The sequence below is a fragment of the Xiphias gladius genome, chromosome 21 (assembly GCF_016859285.1).
Source record: "Xiphias gladius isolate SHS-SW01 ecotype Sanya breed wild chromosome 21, ASM1685928v1, whole genome shotgun sequence".
In the NCBI taxonomy this organism is placed as follows: domain Eukaryota; kingdom Metazoa; phylum Chordata; class Actinopteri; order Istiophoriformes; family Xiphiidae; genus Xiphias; species Xiphias gladius.
In genome coordinates, this window is record NC_053420.1 from 23,957,045 (window position 1) to 23,973,793 (window position 16,749).

At 41.7% G+C, this 16,749-nt stretch overlaps 1 protein-coding gene across 1 annotated transcript in view; it reads left to right on the forward strand.

The window, feature by feature from the left end:
- The window catches only part of slc25a26 (solute carrier family 25 member 26), a 56,802-nt gene that overhangs the window by 31,314 nt on the left and 8,739 nt on the right, over positions 1-16,749 (forward strand). Inside the window, exons 6-8 of the mRNA XM_040116148.1 lie at positions 5,959-6,003; positions 9,905-9,974; positions 14,022-14,086. Coding sequence (XP_039972082.1) covers positions 5,959-6,003; positions 9,905-9,974; positions 14,022-14,086 — 180 coding nt within the window. The remainder of the gene's footprint in view (positions 1-5,958; positions 6,004-9,904; positions 9,975-14,021; positions 14,087-16,749) is intronic.

Consider the following 16,749-nt stretch of genomic DNA (forward strand, 5'->3'; position numbering starts at 1 on the left):
GGTGCTGAATAGGCCATGGTAGCTGAGGCATTATACGAGGCAGGGGATAAGACAGACTCAGCAGTTAGCAACATGGAGCAGTGTGGATTTTATCCTGCCTGGCTGCCTCATGCTAGCCTAGCGTAGCACGACCCTGGCTGCCTGCATGGCTGTGTGCTAGTCTACCATGACATAGCTGGAGTCTAAATATGCCCTTAACACTTGTTGCAGACCTCTCTGTAACTCTAGAATATCAAAACCATGCGGTTTGTCTACTGGCCCGGTGGTTAGAAAAAGTGTCCCCTCTTGACTTCAGGTTCAGCACCTGCAACCAGTTACAACTAGGCGGGCCCTCTCAGTGTCCTGGAGCAATACACTGGGCCCCTAACTCGCTCCATCACAAGCTGCACAGGCAAACTGTAACACCACAATGTAGGGCTGCATCTATCTACTTATAGATATTATAGATAGATTATTTTCATTATAGGTTCAACTGATGATTATTTCCTCATTAATTGATTAATCATTTGGTCTAACACGCAGAAAATAGTAACAAATATTCATCGCAGTTTTTTTTAAAAATTGATTTAAAAAAAAATAAATAAAATAAAAAAAAACTCCCTAAATTTAGACAAACAATATATGTCTAAATCCATAAAATATAGTAGAAAACAGAAATATGAAAATACTGGAAGGCTAAAGCAAAATAAGAGATTTTTATCAACAACAGAAATTCAAACAGGGAAGAGGGAAAGGAAGGTTGGACAACACTCAATCTGTCATGTCCAAACTGGACTTTCATTTGAAATAAAATAACATACAGTTTATGAAAACCAGGTTTTATTCACAGTAGCAAAAGATTTTGCGTCCATTGTGGAGAAATAGTGTAAATCAAAGTTATTTATGGTGAGTTGATGTACAATCCCTACTTCCCCTGTGCACCCACTGAGTGCAAGGCCTACAGTTGATGTAAAAACCTTAAAAATTAAAAATGAGAAAGTAAAACTTGGTAGTGGGGTAATCATCCTGTGTGTTTCATTATACCTCTTACAGTTGTGTAAGACAGTGATTTTCCAGCGGGACTGTAGGGGATGACTGCCCAGAATCATTGTGAAAAACACATTACCCAATGTTCCACCTTCAGGCACTTGCACAATGATCCAGTTGAATAATAACTGCCACACATAATTCCTTAAGAACTGTATTTTCAGATCTCTGATATTGTGGTGAGATAACATGCTTTGCCTGAGGAGTCAAACAAAAAGTGTAACATTTCAGTTCCCACAGTGTCTGACACTGTATCTTTGTATCTTAGCTAATGATAATGATGTTGTTAAAATCGCTGCAAATAGAATTACTTTGAATTACTGGTCTTTTGTGTGTGTGTGTGTGTGGGGGGGGGTCTTTATCTTCCTAATTTTCCCTCCTCCTCCTCTTCTAAATTCATGAAGGTTTAAACACAAAAATTGTTTAATTTTCCCATGAATGGTAGATGGAACCCCAAAATAAGAGCAGGTCTGAAAGGTATAGTTTGCCTCAAACTCACCCTCAGCATGTCACAAAGTAATAGTAGCCTTGACGGGAGGGAGTATTTCATCCTACTTTGGAAACACATGCGGTTCAAAAGATTTTTTGATTCAATCAGAACTACTGGGACAGGAAGGATATGAGTGACAATGTGACTATCAGGTGAAAAGGTGATGAACAAAAACAAAAGCAAGAAACTTGCTCGCTCCCCTGGGCTGTTTTGAGAAATCTTGCTTGTGCTTTTATTGCAAGTTAGAGCAGTGGCACAGGTATTGCTGTTGCAGTGAAAATTCATTCCACAGAGAGTAACACATTGCACACGTTGCTCAGCTCAATAGAAAATGAATCGACTTGGGGTTACTTTTGTTTGGGATGTGCACAGTCTGATCATGCTTTAGTCTAAGAGAGGGGAAAGTGAAGAAGGGAGAGATGGATTACATGTCCAATCCCCTTTCTTCACCACCCCTCTCTCTCTCTCTACCTATCTTTATTTCTCATTCAGCTGAGAGATTTATTATATCTCTCATCTCCCTCCATCACTACACCAGCATCAGGTTAAGTATTACGTTGGTAAGTTAGATCATGTTGATGCGAGATGAGTTAAAAGCCTTTTAGAAGTGGAAAAAATAACACAATGCGGTGATTAGGTTAGATATCCTCCACCCTGTATATATTTGATGTCATAATTCAAATAAAAACACACCTGCCATGTGCCACTTTTAGACAGGTTCATACATGTTTCAAATTTACGTGTGTGCGTGTGTGTGTGCGTGTGTGTGCGTGTGCGTGTCCGTGCGTGTGCGTGTGTGTGTGCGCATCCTCAACCCTCCCTTATCTATAGATGGCTTATCAATTTTAATCAGACCGCATATGGTTTTCAGACGTTCAATCTCTGCTGGGCAACACACACACACACACACACACACACACACACACACACACACACACACACACACACACACACACACACACACACACACACTGCAGGCACAGTCCATCTTTCTCTCTCTTGCTTCTCTCGTTGCAGTGCATCAAAAATCAAAAGTAGTGCAGTTTTGTGCACATTAAAATAATATTATTTTTTTATTATTACAATTTTAACCTTTTTAGCTATTGTCTGTCAGCTCAAGCTGTGATGATGATAACAATAAAAAATAATGAAACCTTGATAAATATTATGAAACATTACAAGGAATGTTTTTTTTTTTTAAGACAGTAGCTTTTACTATGGGGATTAAAATTACACAATAATAAGAAAAGTGGTTAACTTGTGTTTTCCTATTATTTCAGCTGTAACAATTCATGTACACTGTCTTTTAGATTCAATTAGCTTTGACTGTACTGTATTTGAGATTAAATTACTTGTTCAACTTTGCAGTCACTTTCAAATTGTGTGAGCAAGTTTGCAGAAGTAGCCTGAATGTTCCCAGGTATAAATATGAAATGAATTGGGACATATGTTTAGTTACTGTCACTTTCAATTTGCTTTCACCTGGACCAGTACTGATGACATTTAGCAGTAATGGCTATTAACCCAACATACCCCAATTCTCTCCCTCTCCCTTCTTCTCTCTCTTTCTCTCTCTTTCTTTCTTTCTTTCTTTCTTTCTTTCTTTCTTTCTTTCTTTCTTTCTTTCTTTCTTTCTTTCTTTCTTTCTTTCTTTCTTTCTTTCACTCTTTTTGTCTTTGTCTCTGTCCGTCTCTCCCTGCCCTGGAAAAACAGAACTCATCAAGGTGGTAATAGAAGACAGGTGCACTTGTATTCTTTTTGAAAGCTCACTCTCATCTCACCACAGTTGGATAACAGAGGTGTACTCTGGATACCTGACCTACAGTCCATCAAATAAAGTTTATAGATCATCTCCGAGGATTGAGAGAATTTGCTTCTGTCCACCTGGATAGACCAGATGGGCATGAAGAGTTTCCACTGGAACATTTCTGTTAGCTCAATGTACTGGGCCTGCTGTATTAAGCAACAACCAAGTGTATGACTGGACTGTTGGTATAATATACTTATCAAAAAAAAAACAAAAAAAAAACCACAAAATAATTTAAATTTCTTTATGCCATGGCCATTGAAGATTATGAAAAAGGATTGGTTAGAAGGTGTGGATTAAATTTTAGTAACTGGACTGTTTAACTGGACACCTATGATGTTGGTGTTTGCCGTTCTAAATGAAATCACCAGTATTAAACTGTAAGTAAAGACAGCAACAGCTGAACCTAAGCTAAGGAGACTGGAGCTAGGGTTATTTGTGTAACCCATAACAATAACCCCCCCCCCCTCCCAAAAAAAAAGGATAAATAGCCTCTCAGTGACAACCACGCAAATGTAATTTTCAGTGCATACCATATTTGCATTAATCCGGAAACCCAAATCAGCTAACAGTAGGAAGAGGAGAGAGGACTTGAATAGACCTACATAATGTTCTGCGTTGGCAAATCACCTGATGGTAAGTGGTTCTTAGCTCCCACATCATTCATTACAATCATCGAACATACAGTTTATTGGGTATTATCCGTTACGTATGCAATATTTGTGGGTTTAACTGCTCTAACATAAACTACAAACGTTGCCATGCCGGAGTAACTACCCTTCTGCTACATTACTACTGGTACTGTATGTGTGGTTACAAGTTTTATTATTAAAATACCCTTCTCATGACTGATACATCCATTGTGTGAGCCAAGATGTAGCTATGCAAGCTATGCAGTTCTGTCCTGCTCTTTGTTTGGTTTGGGGAGGTTTACATTTCCACAACTCCAGTAAAACTTGGATTAAGTAGCGTTAATTTGTCAAACTCATCAATTATTCCTCGTAGCCAGCCATCAAGGTTTAATCATTAGCATTATCTTACACAGACACTAAGTGTGGTGCTTAGTGGACAGCCAGTTAGAAAGTGTACTAATCACCTGTTGATGTTTACAGTATCTACATTTGTACTAAACTTATTTTACAGTGTTGATTTCAGTACAGTAGTGACTTGTCATGGATTTTATTTAAGCTGCATGAAGGAGTAATAGATTTGTATTGTTTTTTTTTTTTTTTTTTTCCAATAAAGAGATGCCTGGTAGAAGTTATTTATGTATGAAAAATCTTAAAAACAGTACATGTCAGACCAATTGAATAATTGCTAAAGGTATTATGTTTTTCACCAGATAACTGGTGACTTGAATACCTCCTCTTACAGTACAATATGTTTAATAATAAAATAACATGTTTACTTGTCATATTTACTTGTAATACATTTAGTCTTTTACCAGATTATTTCAGAAATGTAAATTTGCTCTGCTTAACTGAATTTACACTTGTTTTGCAGCTTTACGCCTTTACTTTTGTTTTTAAATGGCCTTTAATAAAACTCAGTCATTATGAAGATCTTAAAGTTTTATATTCAGCTCTCAGAGAGCACATGCAGCAGATACCCTTAACTTAATCTGCTACAGATTTAGTGTGTAGGTGAGGTCACTTCATTTGGACTAAGTTCTTAATAAGCTCATTAAGAAGCATAACACCAGCTCATGTATTGTCTTTGTGCTCGGGCTGACTCAAGAGTTGGATCAGTCCAGCTCTTACTGACGTGCTAACATAGTCTGATGGAACATTGTTGGTGGAGGCGGCGCAGATGGATGAATGATCCTGTTGTTGCTGTGATCAAAGACTGATGACACAACTCGCTGACACTTTATTTATTTCACTCTTTGGTTTTGTTTTTGTTCCCTCTCTTCCTTCCTGTCCTGCTCTGCCATTCCTGCAGCGTAAGATGACAGGAAACACGTGTGTGTGTCTGTGTGTGTGTGTAAATCTGCAATGGTTCTCTGTGAATAAGAGAATATACGTGTCTGTGTTTAGTCTGAATTAGTGTTTTTGTGAGCCTTTCTTTATGCTTCTGTTTATGTAAAGTATGCCCAGTGCTCTCTCTCTCTCTCTGTGTCTCTCTGTGTCTCTGTGTGTGTGTGTGTGTGTGTGTGTGTGTGTGTGTGTGTGTGTGTGTGTGTGTGTGTGTGTGTGTGTGTGTGTGTGTGTGTGTGTGTGTGTGTGTGTGTGTGTGTGTGTGTGTGGTCTAACAGTGTGTCATTTGCCCCTTGGCACTGCCATTGACTTCCTCCCGCTGTAACTTCCTGCCTGAGGCAATTTAGTGTTTCCAGTGGCAACACTCTCACTTCAACCATCACTATAGACCCTCCCTCCATCCCTTTATTCCTCTTTTGAAGTTTCATCCATCCGTCCATTCAGGACTGTCAGACCACAGCCCGTCTAAGTCATTAATCATCAGCAGTGAGAAGGAACAAGGGAGCAGTCAGAGAAGTGAGAGGAACCAGAGAAAGGTGGCAGGAATGACAAGTGCAGTGGATTGGAGGTTAAAGATGGAACTTGAACTTCCAGAAAATCAGAAACTAAAGCTGACATAATCCTGACAGTTAAAACTTTGTTTCTACTATGTTTTTCAGATTCCTTTCTCACTGGTGCAGTTTCCACTTTGGGAATATTTAAAGGTATGTATCAGATCTTTTCATAAATGTTTGACTTGCTCATTTTATTCCCTCTTTGTTTTTATTATCCATGTATTTTTTATTCCTTCCTCATCCCTCTACACGCCACCATTCCCCAGTACCATCATTTACAACAATTATGCTCTGTGGTAAATCCGCAGTAAAGTTATTATAGTGTGCTAATGCTCTGACACATTCACAGCCGGCTCACCCTCTGAATTCCCCTGTATCATTGTGGCAGGCGAAGATAGGACTTTACTCCCCATTGTTAATGGGTTGTCACGACTACCATCAAACCAGCCTTCAATTTATCGTGAATTTTGAGCATATCCAGTTCTTTTTTTCATCTCTCTTGTGACCTCTTTCTTAATGTCTTTTTCTCCCATGTCTCTACACTGTCTTTGCCCCCTCTGTCGTTACATTGTGTGGCCCTGAACACATAAAAAGCTGTTTCTTTTTGAAAAGACGGCATTTTGTTGGAGTGACATCATGTCTCAAGGGCTCAAGAGGCGGACAGTCAAACATTCCATCAAAGTTGGGAGCTAACGGCCGAGCTAAGCCGGAACAATACGTGGCAGCCCTGTGTGCGTGCGTGCGTGCGTGTATATATGTATGTGTGTCTCTGTGCATTTGCAAGAGTTAGATTTTGTCATTCACAAGTGTCTCTTTGTCCCTCAGTCAAAAGGCCTTCTCTCTCCAGGCCATCTGGACACGTCCGTTGGCGGAGAGCTGAACTGCTGGAATCTGGACCTCTCCTCTTCTCTCCTCTCCTCTTTCCCAGATGTACAATCCACTTATCCTCTGTATTAGCATGGTGCTCAGAATAACAAAGTTACAATGGTAGAGGCTAACTGAGGGAAGCAAAGAAAAAGCAGCTACTTGCAACCAAACAGGTTTTTACTGCCATTCCTTCAGATTGACCACCAAGATGTTCAGAGGCTTTCATAAACTAGAATAACATGCTTTAGTTCAAAAAATGCCAGGGTGAAGAAATTTGAAAGTGAATGTGTGTGGCATGATCTCTCATGTGCTCTGCGGGATAGTAATGCGCTGCGTTATAGCTTTTCTTTTTATTTCACACTAGGCCAGCACAGCTGTCAGTGAGAGAAAGAGAAAGAGGAAAAGGGAGAAAACCAACCACCCAACTGCTGCTGTAGGCCTGTTGGAAGAGGAGTCAGCAGACCAATCCTTTCGTAGAGTGCATTAAGTTCAACTGGTCACTGAATTTCTTGGATATCATGGACAGGTTTGTTCCATGCAGGAAAAGTCAGGGAACTCAGGAAATTAATTGAGAAAGTTACAGGATATGAAAGAATTTGACACATTGGTCGCTGCAAAGGGATTTAATGCCTTTTTTCACACCAGACACCAGTATCCAACTGAATAATTCTCACTCTTTTTTTCACACATTAATTTCACGATATTGTGGTTTTCAACTGTGCAGTTTACCCCATCTGTTCTGACCTCAAAAACATTATCAAAACAGGAGGGTGTAACAATTTTAGGTCATGATTGAATACCAAGAAAGCCACAAAAAATTCAGGGAATTCCGCCGTACAAGCATGATGGGAACTCAAATTAACCGATGACCTGCACTATCAAATGCAATCTCCCCACACACAAAAATACAGACATATATGTAATGTACTGATACATGAACACAGACCCACCATCTCCTTCCTGTAGGAAGTCGTCCAGGTGCAAAGTCTGACCATGACGCTAGGGTTCACATGTCAAAAAGTTTGTTTTTCCAGGTTTACCCCTTATTATTTATTCATGAAACAGAGAGGAAAAGGGAGGGAGAGAGACAGAGAGGAATCCCCCAGCATGAAGCTTTTGATGTGGGAAAACAAAATCTCCTTTTTAATCTGCCCTCTAATGGAATACACATGAAGCATCCTGAGCTGGTACACACACTCTGCCAGTCCTTTTCCCCTGTCTTCTTCTGTGTGTTTACTTGTTTTCATTTGCATGCACATGCACGCACACATGTTTTTTTTTTTTTTTTGATGTCCACATGTGTGAAAGATATGAGGAGAATTAAATAACATGCTACAGATTAAACACGGGTTGGGGGGGGTTTTGACAAAGAAAATATTAATAATCGCTCCATGCTGTTGCTCAATTGCTCTCCCTGAGAGGTAATCATACCTTGCAGCGCCCGAGGCAGCCCAGCTGTCCACGTGCATTTTATACACAGACTAACCTTGCATAGTCGGTCTCTTCATTGCTTTGCTGAAACTAGTGGGGGGAGAAAAAGAGACAGCCTTCATCCCCATCCTGATTTCATTCTCAAAACAAAAACAAAAAAAATCAGGTGGTTTCACTCAGTAGCCAGTTGCATTTGGGCAAGCAGTCCTGTCATCTGATGGTTTTTAGACAGATATCACTACATTTGTCCTGTTTTCATTTAATATTACATTTTCATTATTTTATAAATAAAAAAAAATGTTGTGGAATTAGCTTAGTTTCCAGTTAAATGAGACCTGTAGAGTCTGTAAAACTCTGAAGTCTCTTGGTCAATACATGAAAAATTGATATTGATGAGTACTTTGGACTCAAGTAAACAAATTGAAGTGTCAGATGTCAGATTAATATATATGCACGTCAAAACATACTACATGGTGTGATGTCAGCACAACAGAATGCAAGCAAGTATTTATTTTAATACATTGCCATCATTGTTTGCCCAACTTAACTCTGTGTATAGTGAATGTTTTATTTTATTTATTTATTTATTTATTTCCCTCATCCAGATTGAGGGTCTAAGGATGGATTGGAGAGCCCTCTGAGACAAATTTGTGAATTGGGGCAATATAAATAAAATTCCCCTTGACCTAAAGGATGATATATGTTTATAATTGCACTACAAGGAGTCCCACAGCTCCCTTAAATAGATTTTTTTGTATCCAGCACCTATCCCACTGAGGTTTTGCAGATGTGCATGCGACTACTTTAACTTATGCTACAATATTTTTCTTATCGTCAATGAACCTCAATAATATAACCAAACCAACAATGCCTTGTCCATAAGTCCATCTCTAAATACTTGCTGAGTATTAAGAGGACTCCCCTGTCTGTGGCAAACATGCCCCAATCCCACTCATTTCTACAAAACTCGAAAACAACTCCCAAGACTTAATAATTTATTGTTAACAGCTTACTCAAAACTGAGTAACTTGTGCTTTTGGTGTGCGCTATTTTCAGCCGGGGATTAATACACTTTTGGTGCACTACTGACTATTTATGGCAGCAAAATGACATTAACTCAAAATAAACTACAATATGTCATCCAATGCATTGATCTTTATAATCGTTGGACAAAAATGGAGCTCTGTTACACAGAGGAATAAGATATAGCAGGCTTTTGCCATACAGACAATACATGTCAGTAGGATCAATTCGTTGTTGGTTTTGACCTTTCTGGGGAGTTGTTGACAATATGAAATTATCAACCTTACACTTACTTTGTTCATTTCAGACCATCAATAAATGTATGTTAAGAAATAGTGGGACTCTGATAGTTGTCAACCCACTTCAAAATTATGACAAAATTTCAAACAAAATGTGTAAAGATTTAGCATGATATAGTGGGAGCGTTGCAGCATATTCTCTTGCCTCCCTCTTGTCCCGTCCCAGTTCTTGGGAAACAAGTAGCATGACATCACTGGGGAGAAAAGGCAACACAAAAATAGCTGGACAAGCCGGTTCCCAGCCTGGACCCCAGACCAGACCAAGGTTCACAATGTGTTTTCAATGTGTCTGATATCTCCACTAACTACAATCTCAACTCTCCTGCTCTTTGTCTCCCTCCCACTTTCTCCCTTTTTCTTGCTCTTTCATCATCCTCCTCTATCGACAACCCTCTCTTTCTCTCTCGACATTTCTCTCTCTTTCTCCCCAGACTCTGTGGTCGTGGAGGCAAGGTCACACGCTCTACTCTTGGCAGGCTGCAGTGTGCGGAGCTTTTGCAGGTGCAGGGGATTATATGCTGCTTTGGGAAAGAGAGGGAGAGGGAGGAGGGGGGAAAGAGGGGGTGAAAGAAGGGAGGGGGGAATGGATGCTTAGATAGATGGATAGGTGAATAGATGGCCAGGAGGGAAGGACAAGTTTACCCAAAGCCACATTCTTGTAAGATTCCACAAAGGTTAGCTCAGCTGGCAAATCACATCCTCACCTGCACAGCGGATCTGCAGAAGAAAGGAGGATGGAGGAGTTTTTCTTAAACACCGTTACCAAACAGCTTTAACTGACGATCCTCAATACAGTGATGAGAAAGGTCTCATTATTACAGTTCTCAAGTCCTTCAGCCAATGAAAATCATACCATAGCAAACTTTATGGGTCTGTCTTAGCCTAAATGAGTATCAGGGGAGAGACAGACAACTAGGGGAGAAGAGAGGAGGGATGAGAGGCGCTGATTCCTGGGCATGGGCCCCTGCAGCTGTGTGACCTCCTGAGCACTGGGGCCTGAAGTGGTTTAAGAGAGTAAGAAAGGAAGGAGCAGGAAAAGAGAAAAAAAAAGAGGGGAATGGGAGTGGACTAAAAACAAGATGAACAGGGGAGAGGAAAATGCAACAACTAGAGAGAATTAAGAGTATGAAACCCAAGAGATATATATACTAGATAAAGGCTAGAAGATTGACCAAATTTTAAGATTAAATAAAAATTATCAATCCATAACACTTTTATTGATAATAAACTGTGTTTGGAGACATACAAACTAATAGTATTTGCAAGGAGGCGTGCTTATTCCTTTTTTTTCTCCCAAGATTATTTTTTGGGCATTTTTGCCTTTGTTTGACAGCAGATAGTAGAGAGGCAGACAGCCAATGAGGGGAGTGAGAGAGAGAGAGACGGGAATGACATGTAATGAAATGCCCCTGGTGGAATCAAACCATACCATTCAGCTATCTGGATGCCCCGTGCTAATTCTCTCTACGAAGGAAAAAATCTCAGTGGGTGTGTTTTTACTGAATCTGGTGTGGTTGCCTTGATCTGGTTTTAAAAAAAAAAAAAAAAAAAAAAGACATGCACAGAGGCGATCACTCCCCAATTACAATCATTGGGGTCTGACAAGCTAAAGTTCAGGGCAGCTATAATGTACACGTCACCAAAAAACTTGATGGAATCTTTCATTCCTTCAATGTGCTGATCATCTGATCAACTTTAGATTCATAAAAATAAGACACAGTATTCCTGAGTCTACTTCATACAAATTGTTAACGAAGGCTTAACTCTGATTAAGCAAATACCGCAAGTATGTGCATTTCTATGAAAGTACTTTATTCTGCATGTAACTGCCCTCAACCCTTTAGTTTTTAAAGCCCCTGCATACCTATAGTGCATCCATACAGGTGTTTTCACTTAATTTGCCTAGTTAGACCTCTTCTCAGACTGTGGAGGTGTGTACAGACTGAGCTTTATTGGCCTCTTCCTCACTTTTGTTGCATCTGTTAGGATGGGACAAGTTACAGCGTTTCTTATACCGGGCATTTTTATTTGTTCAGGTCACACCATTCATTACCGGCGTAGCTCCTCCCTGCTTAGAGAAGCCAGAACACCTGTGTGGAAATGCAGGGAACTTTAACTCAGTTGGTCCTTTTAATTTATTTAGCTGTGTATATTTTAATATGTGTGAAGCTGTGCATGGATGCTGCTGTTTGTGCTTTGTGCTCTTGTTGATTGCCATCAGGAGCAATACGTTTTCCTGCATAAAGAAAAAGGCCAATGGTCAAATACTGATACGGAGCCAGGGCTTAGTTAAGAGCAAGGGAACAGCAAAGTGTTGATTTGAAACAAAAAACATACAACAGCACTGCAGACAAGTAAAAATCTGTGGTGCATTTACAAAACACAGTGACATTTGACGTGTACAGTATCAGTATAAGAGAGAGAATAATAATATAAATCCAGGGGTATGCAACAACCTAGCTTGGCTTCCAGTATTGTGGCGTTACAAATAACAAATGTGTCACATCATCCATCTTTCCACTCAGTCTTAACCTTTTTCGTGATGAAAAAACCGAACTGCAATCAAAATACATATTTCAGATGAACAGTTCTGCTCTGGAATCAGTCCATGGAGCTGTTATTGGACGGTTATAGCTTTCAGTCCATAACTCTCGGGAAGCTAAAAAGCGCCAGACAGGACAGGAAGATTGAGGTTAGCTGCTCTGGGGACAATGGAGAGATGGAGATGGAGGTGAAGGAAACAGCACCCCAAGGAACTGAGACATGGCCCCGTGCCACCCCACCTGGACTCGGTCCATGCTGGGAAGAAGAGGGGAGAGAAGGAAAGAAATCAGAAGAGAAAGAAGAGACAGGAGATGTGGATGAGTAGGTGGCAGACTGAGACATGCAGAGAAAAAAGATGTTGAAGACTTAAGAGATAAGGAACAGAGTCATTTTGAAAACATGAGTTGTCAGACAGAGGGTTTTTCTTCTCACATTGGTGAGGTTGAACCTTTTTGTAAGGCTAGTGGGGAAATCTTCTAGAGAGATCTTGATTATATTATAGTAACTTAATATACACATCGATATATACAGATGTGTAGTATTTGAGTATCCAGCTCAAAGCAATCCAATACACACACACCTGCTTGTATGCACAAGCCTTATATTGACAGAATTGTTCATTGGAATATACAGAAAAAAACAATAACTGAAAAGTATTGAGAGAATAAAAGACAACCTGTGCCAAAGGCAGAAGAAGGGGGAAAAGGGGCAAGGGACTTGGGTGGGTGATGGGGGAGTATGGCGGCATGGGTCCAGGGTAGGAGTCAAGTTCACATCCCTCTATGACCGAGCTGCTTTCCAAGAGAGATCCGCAAGTTTCAGTCACTTCCCCTACATTACACTTCACACTCTCTCTTTCACTCATACATAATCTGCTTGACACTGTAAATGCTCACACAGGCACGTTTAATCATCGCAAATATCTCCACCAGTACCCCACACTGACTTACGACAGACTTGACCCCGTTTGAACAGCCGAGAGAAAATTGCCCAGCCCGAGACAAGATTACATCACCGACTCATTCGCGTCTAACCTTCATCACATCACACGGCATTTCCAGCCAAATTTAGAATCTCCGAATCAGCGCTCCATGTGTAAGATTTACTGGGATAATGCATCCTTTCATTGCTCTCCAAGAATTTTACAAAACAGGCTACAGTAAGAGGGCTGTATCTTTTTATCCTTCTGAAGTTTGAGTTTTATCCTACCAAGTAGGAGAAAAAAAATCATGTAAATTCACTCTTATAATTATCCAAGATTAACTATTAAAACATAATGGTGTGTTAAACCACACTGTTCTTAATGTTTTCCTGTATTCTCAGCTCACTTACAGTCACATTGCTTCTTGGTGGCCCATATGGATATGTTTACCCGGAACAGTTGCTGTGTTTGTGGCAGAGTGACACGCACACACACACACACACACACACACACACACACACACACACAGTTTCTCACTTAGACACACAGTGCAGCTCAGTGGGGACACCTCTGGATCGCACCGCCCATCCAGCTTCCAACTGGGAGTGTTGGAGGGAAGTTGGGGTGTAACTGCTCTAATAAAACGCTTTGGAGGGGAGTGTGGGTGTATATTTGATTTTTCATTTGCGTCTGAACGTATCCAAATGTGTCTGTTTTCGTGCTTGTGCGTACAAGCAGGTGCGCGTGTGTGCATGCCTGTCCTTGTCTATGTTATAGGAGGGAGTGTGAGTGTGAGCTCAGGGGAAGGCGTGGGTTGGATGAGGCAGTGGGGGGAATAGAAGTGTGTCTGTCTGGTTTTTGTGGTCTAATAATGGGAAAGGTCTCGAATGGGAAATATACTCAATGGAGAGGAAGTCCAAGACTTCCACTGTTTATTGCTGAATTAATACGTTACTGTAATTGCGGTTAGGTAATTGGACTTTTTATGGGTTTATTTTTAATATTTAAAGACTGTTCTGAGAGTAGAGTGGAGGGCCTGTTATGTTTGCACTATACTAAATATGTGTATTTGTCTTTTGTAGGTGCGGTAGCGGCATTTGTTACCACTCCTCTTGACGTGGCGAAGACCAGGATCATGCTTGCAAAGGTATACACACACACACACACACGCAGCACACCACTGGCAGCGACTTTTAAACACTGCTGTCAGGTGATGCCTCGCAGGCAGAGAGCTGAGCGGGCCTGCAGTCCGAGCAAATTTCAACAGTGTCAGCACACAGGACGGAGGAGGCCGAGGTAGCACCGGGACAGTAGTGAGACATGCACACATATTCTTCATCTGATCTGGACTATGGACAGTGTCGAGAAGACGTGTTTGTGTGCATGGTTAGTATTAGAGTGAGGACATGTTGGTGCTCCACAGCAATTTCCATCTCAAGGCTGCTTGTCACTGAGAGGTGAACCAGAGGGCCAGTGTCCCTCCTGTTAACTCTTCTACTCTGTGTGTAGGTCCCCCCGCCCTCCCTTTTCACTTCTGGCTCACTCTTACTGTATGTCTGGCTTCCCTCACTAAGTCCAGTGTGTGTCTTTGTTTGTGTGTGTCTGTGTGTGTGTGTGTGTGTGTGTGTGTGTGTGTGTGTGTGTGTGTGTGTGTGTGTGTGTGTGTGTGTGTGTGTGTGTGTGTGTGTGTGTGTGTGTAAAGGGTAGTGAGTTCAGAGTTTCCCCAAGCCCCCCCCCACACCCCAAGAAAAAAAAAAAAACTCACACCGATGACAAAGTGTTCCACCCTCCCATCCTGACTAATGAGATACTGGAAATAAACAAAACACTCAGTCAGGCTTGATCTCTTGCAAGAAGCAGTTGGCTGTAGGTGGAACAGAACAGTACAAAAGCTTCCTGTAAACATTATCTGAAATGCAGCTGTTGTAATTTACCACCAGCAAAGGACTTGGCCTGTGCTTCCTCAAAGTGGTTCAGTTATAACTTTATAAGGCCAAGTTTTTTTATTCACTTAAGGCACCGCAGTTTAGCTGGGAAAAAGCCTTCATTTCATTCAGTGAGAATGATACTTGTGTATCCACCAGGTTTTCAGCAAAATGAAAGTCCTATGCTAGTTAAAACCTTTAAAGGTAATATGTCATTTTAAAAATCGTGTCAGACCAAAGTTTGGTCCCACAGCAGCAAAGGGTGACAAGTCCAGGCAGGAGACTGAAAGAGAGACAGACAGAGAGCAGGGCTGGTGTTGATGGGTATGGACAGTTTGGATCGGACGAAGGGGAGGAAATGTGGGTGTTGGAGCCTGTCACATTAGTTTCCTTCCCACAGCAGCAGAGGAGAAGGTTCTTTCTTTTCTATGGCAGGCAGAATGAAAGAGCGGTGTTGTACAGTAGGCAGTGTGGTGCAGGCGAGGCACACCAGGGCAGACGTCCAGGGCACAGCTGGACATGTAAAGCCCCTCTAGGGCAGGACTCCCGCCACACCGCCCCGCCTGCAGCAGTAGCAAAAAGCCGGGCAAACCACACTGCCGCTTCACGCCGCCTACACTGCTACTGCACAACACTGCTCCTCTCCTCAGGCTGGCATGATTCCTGCTGGTGCACCACACTGCAGCCAGCAGTGTCATGTTCACTAGCCTCTACACATCAGAGTCAGGCTGGCATGTTTGAACAGTGTAGATGCTATGTGGAAAAAGTTCAGTATGAAGCACATTTTTAAATCTGGTGACAGGATTGTAAGGACTTCAGATAACAAAGCAAAAAACATAAGCCAGAGAAAGCTTATAGATTGGGCTGCACGAAGATATTTATGTATGTCAGCATAAGTTACACAGGAACTGTGTGTGTGTGTGTGTGTGTGTGTGTGTGTGTGTGTGTGTGTGTGTGTGTGTGTGTGTGTGTGTGTGTGTGTGTGTGTGTGTCTCTGTGTGTGTGTGTGTGTGTGTGTGTGTCTCTGTGTGTGTGTGTGTGTGTGTGTGTGTGTGTGTGTGTGTGTGTGTGTGTGTGTCTCTGTGTGTGTGTGTGTGTGTGTGTGTGTGTGTGTGTGTGTGTGTGTGTGTGTGTGTGTGTGTTTTGGACTCCCTGTTCCACCATTCCACAGCGGTAAAGGAAAAGAAAACTTGTCAGATGAGGAGAGGGGAGACTCATTTCTCAGCCACCTGTTTCCAAGAGAAACATAAGGCATAGGGGTGTTTTTTTTCCCCCTCTCACATGAAGAAAAAATGCAGGAATCTTCCTCTCGTTCCAGCAGATCTGGGAGTCACAATCTACAGCGGACGTCGGACACTATTTCTTATATGTTCAGTGAGCTGTGGCATGGATTTGGTGTGCGTGCACCTCCACACATAGTCCTCCTGCTATCCTCTCCTCCTCATTTTAGTCTGGCCTCCACAGCCTCTTTCTTTTTCTCTCCTCTCTGCTGCCACCACCCACCCTCACTTAACCCTGCCTGGCCTTGTCCTGCAGCTCTGCCTTTCCACAGTGATGGATTAAAAACTCTCTGGCCAGCTAAGCCGTATTGTGTAAATAAAAGTGCTTTACTGACGGGTGTGGAGGAAGACGAGAAGAACTTGTTGAGTGTGTTTTTTGGTGGGCAAATGGCTGGGTGTGTTTCTGAGCGGGTGCCTGGGTGCGTGATGGAGGTGTTACCTGCACTGACACAGCTGTCCATGAGGAGAAATGGAAGGAGAGTTGGAGGAGTGTGTGTGTGTGTGTGTGTGTGTGTGTGTGTGTGTGTCTCGCAGGAAGCAAAGGAGACAATCCATCCGTCATCACACCTGTATTTGCTTTCTCTCTCTCTCTTCTCTCTTTCTCT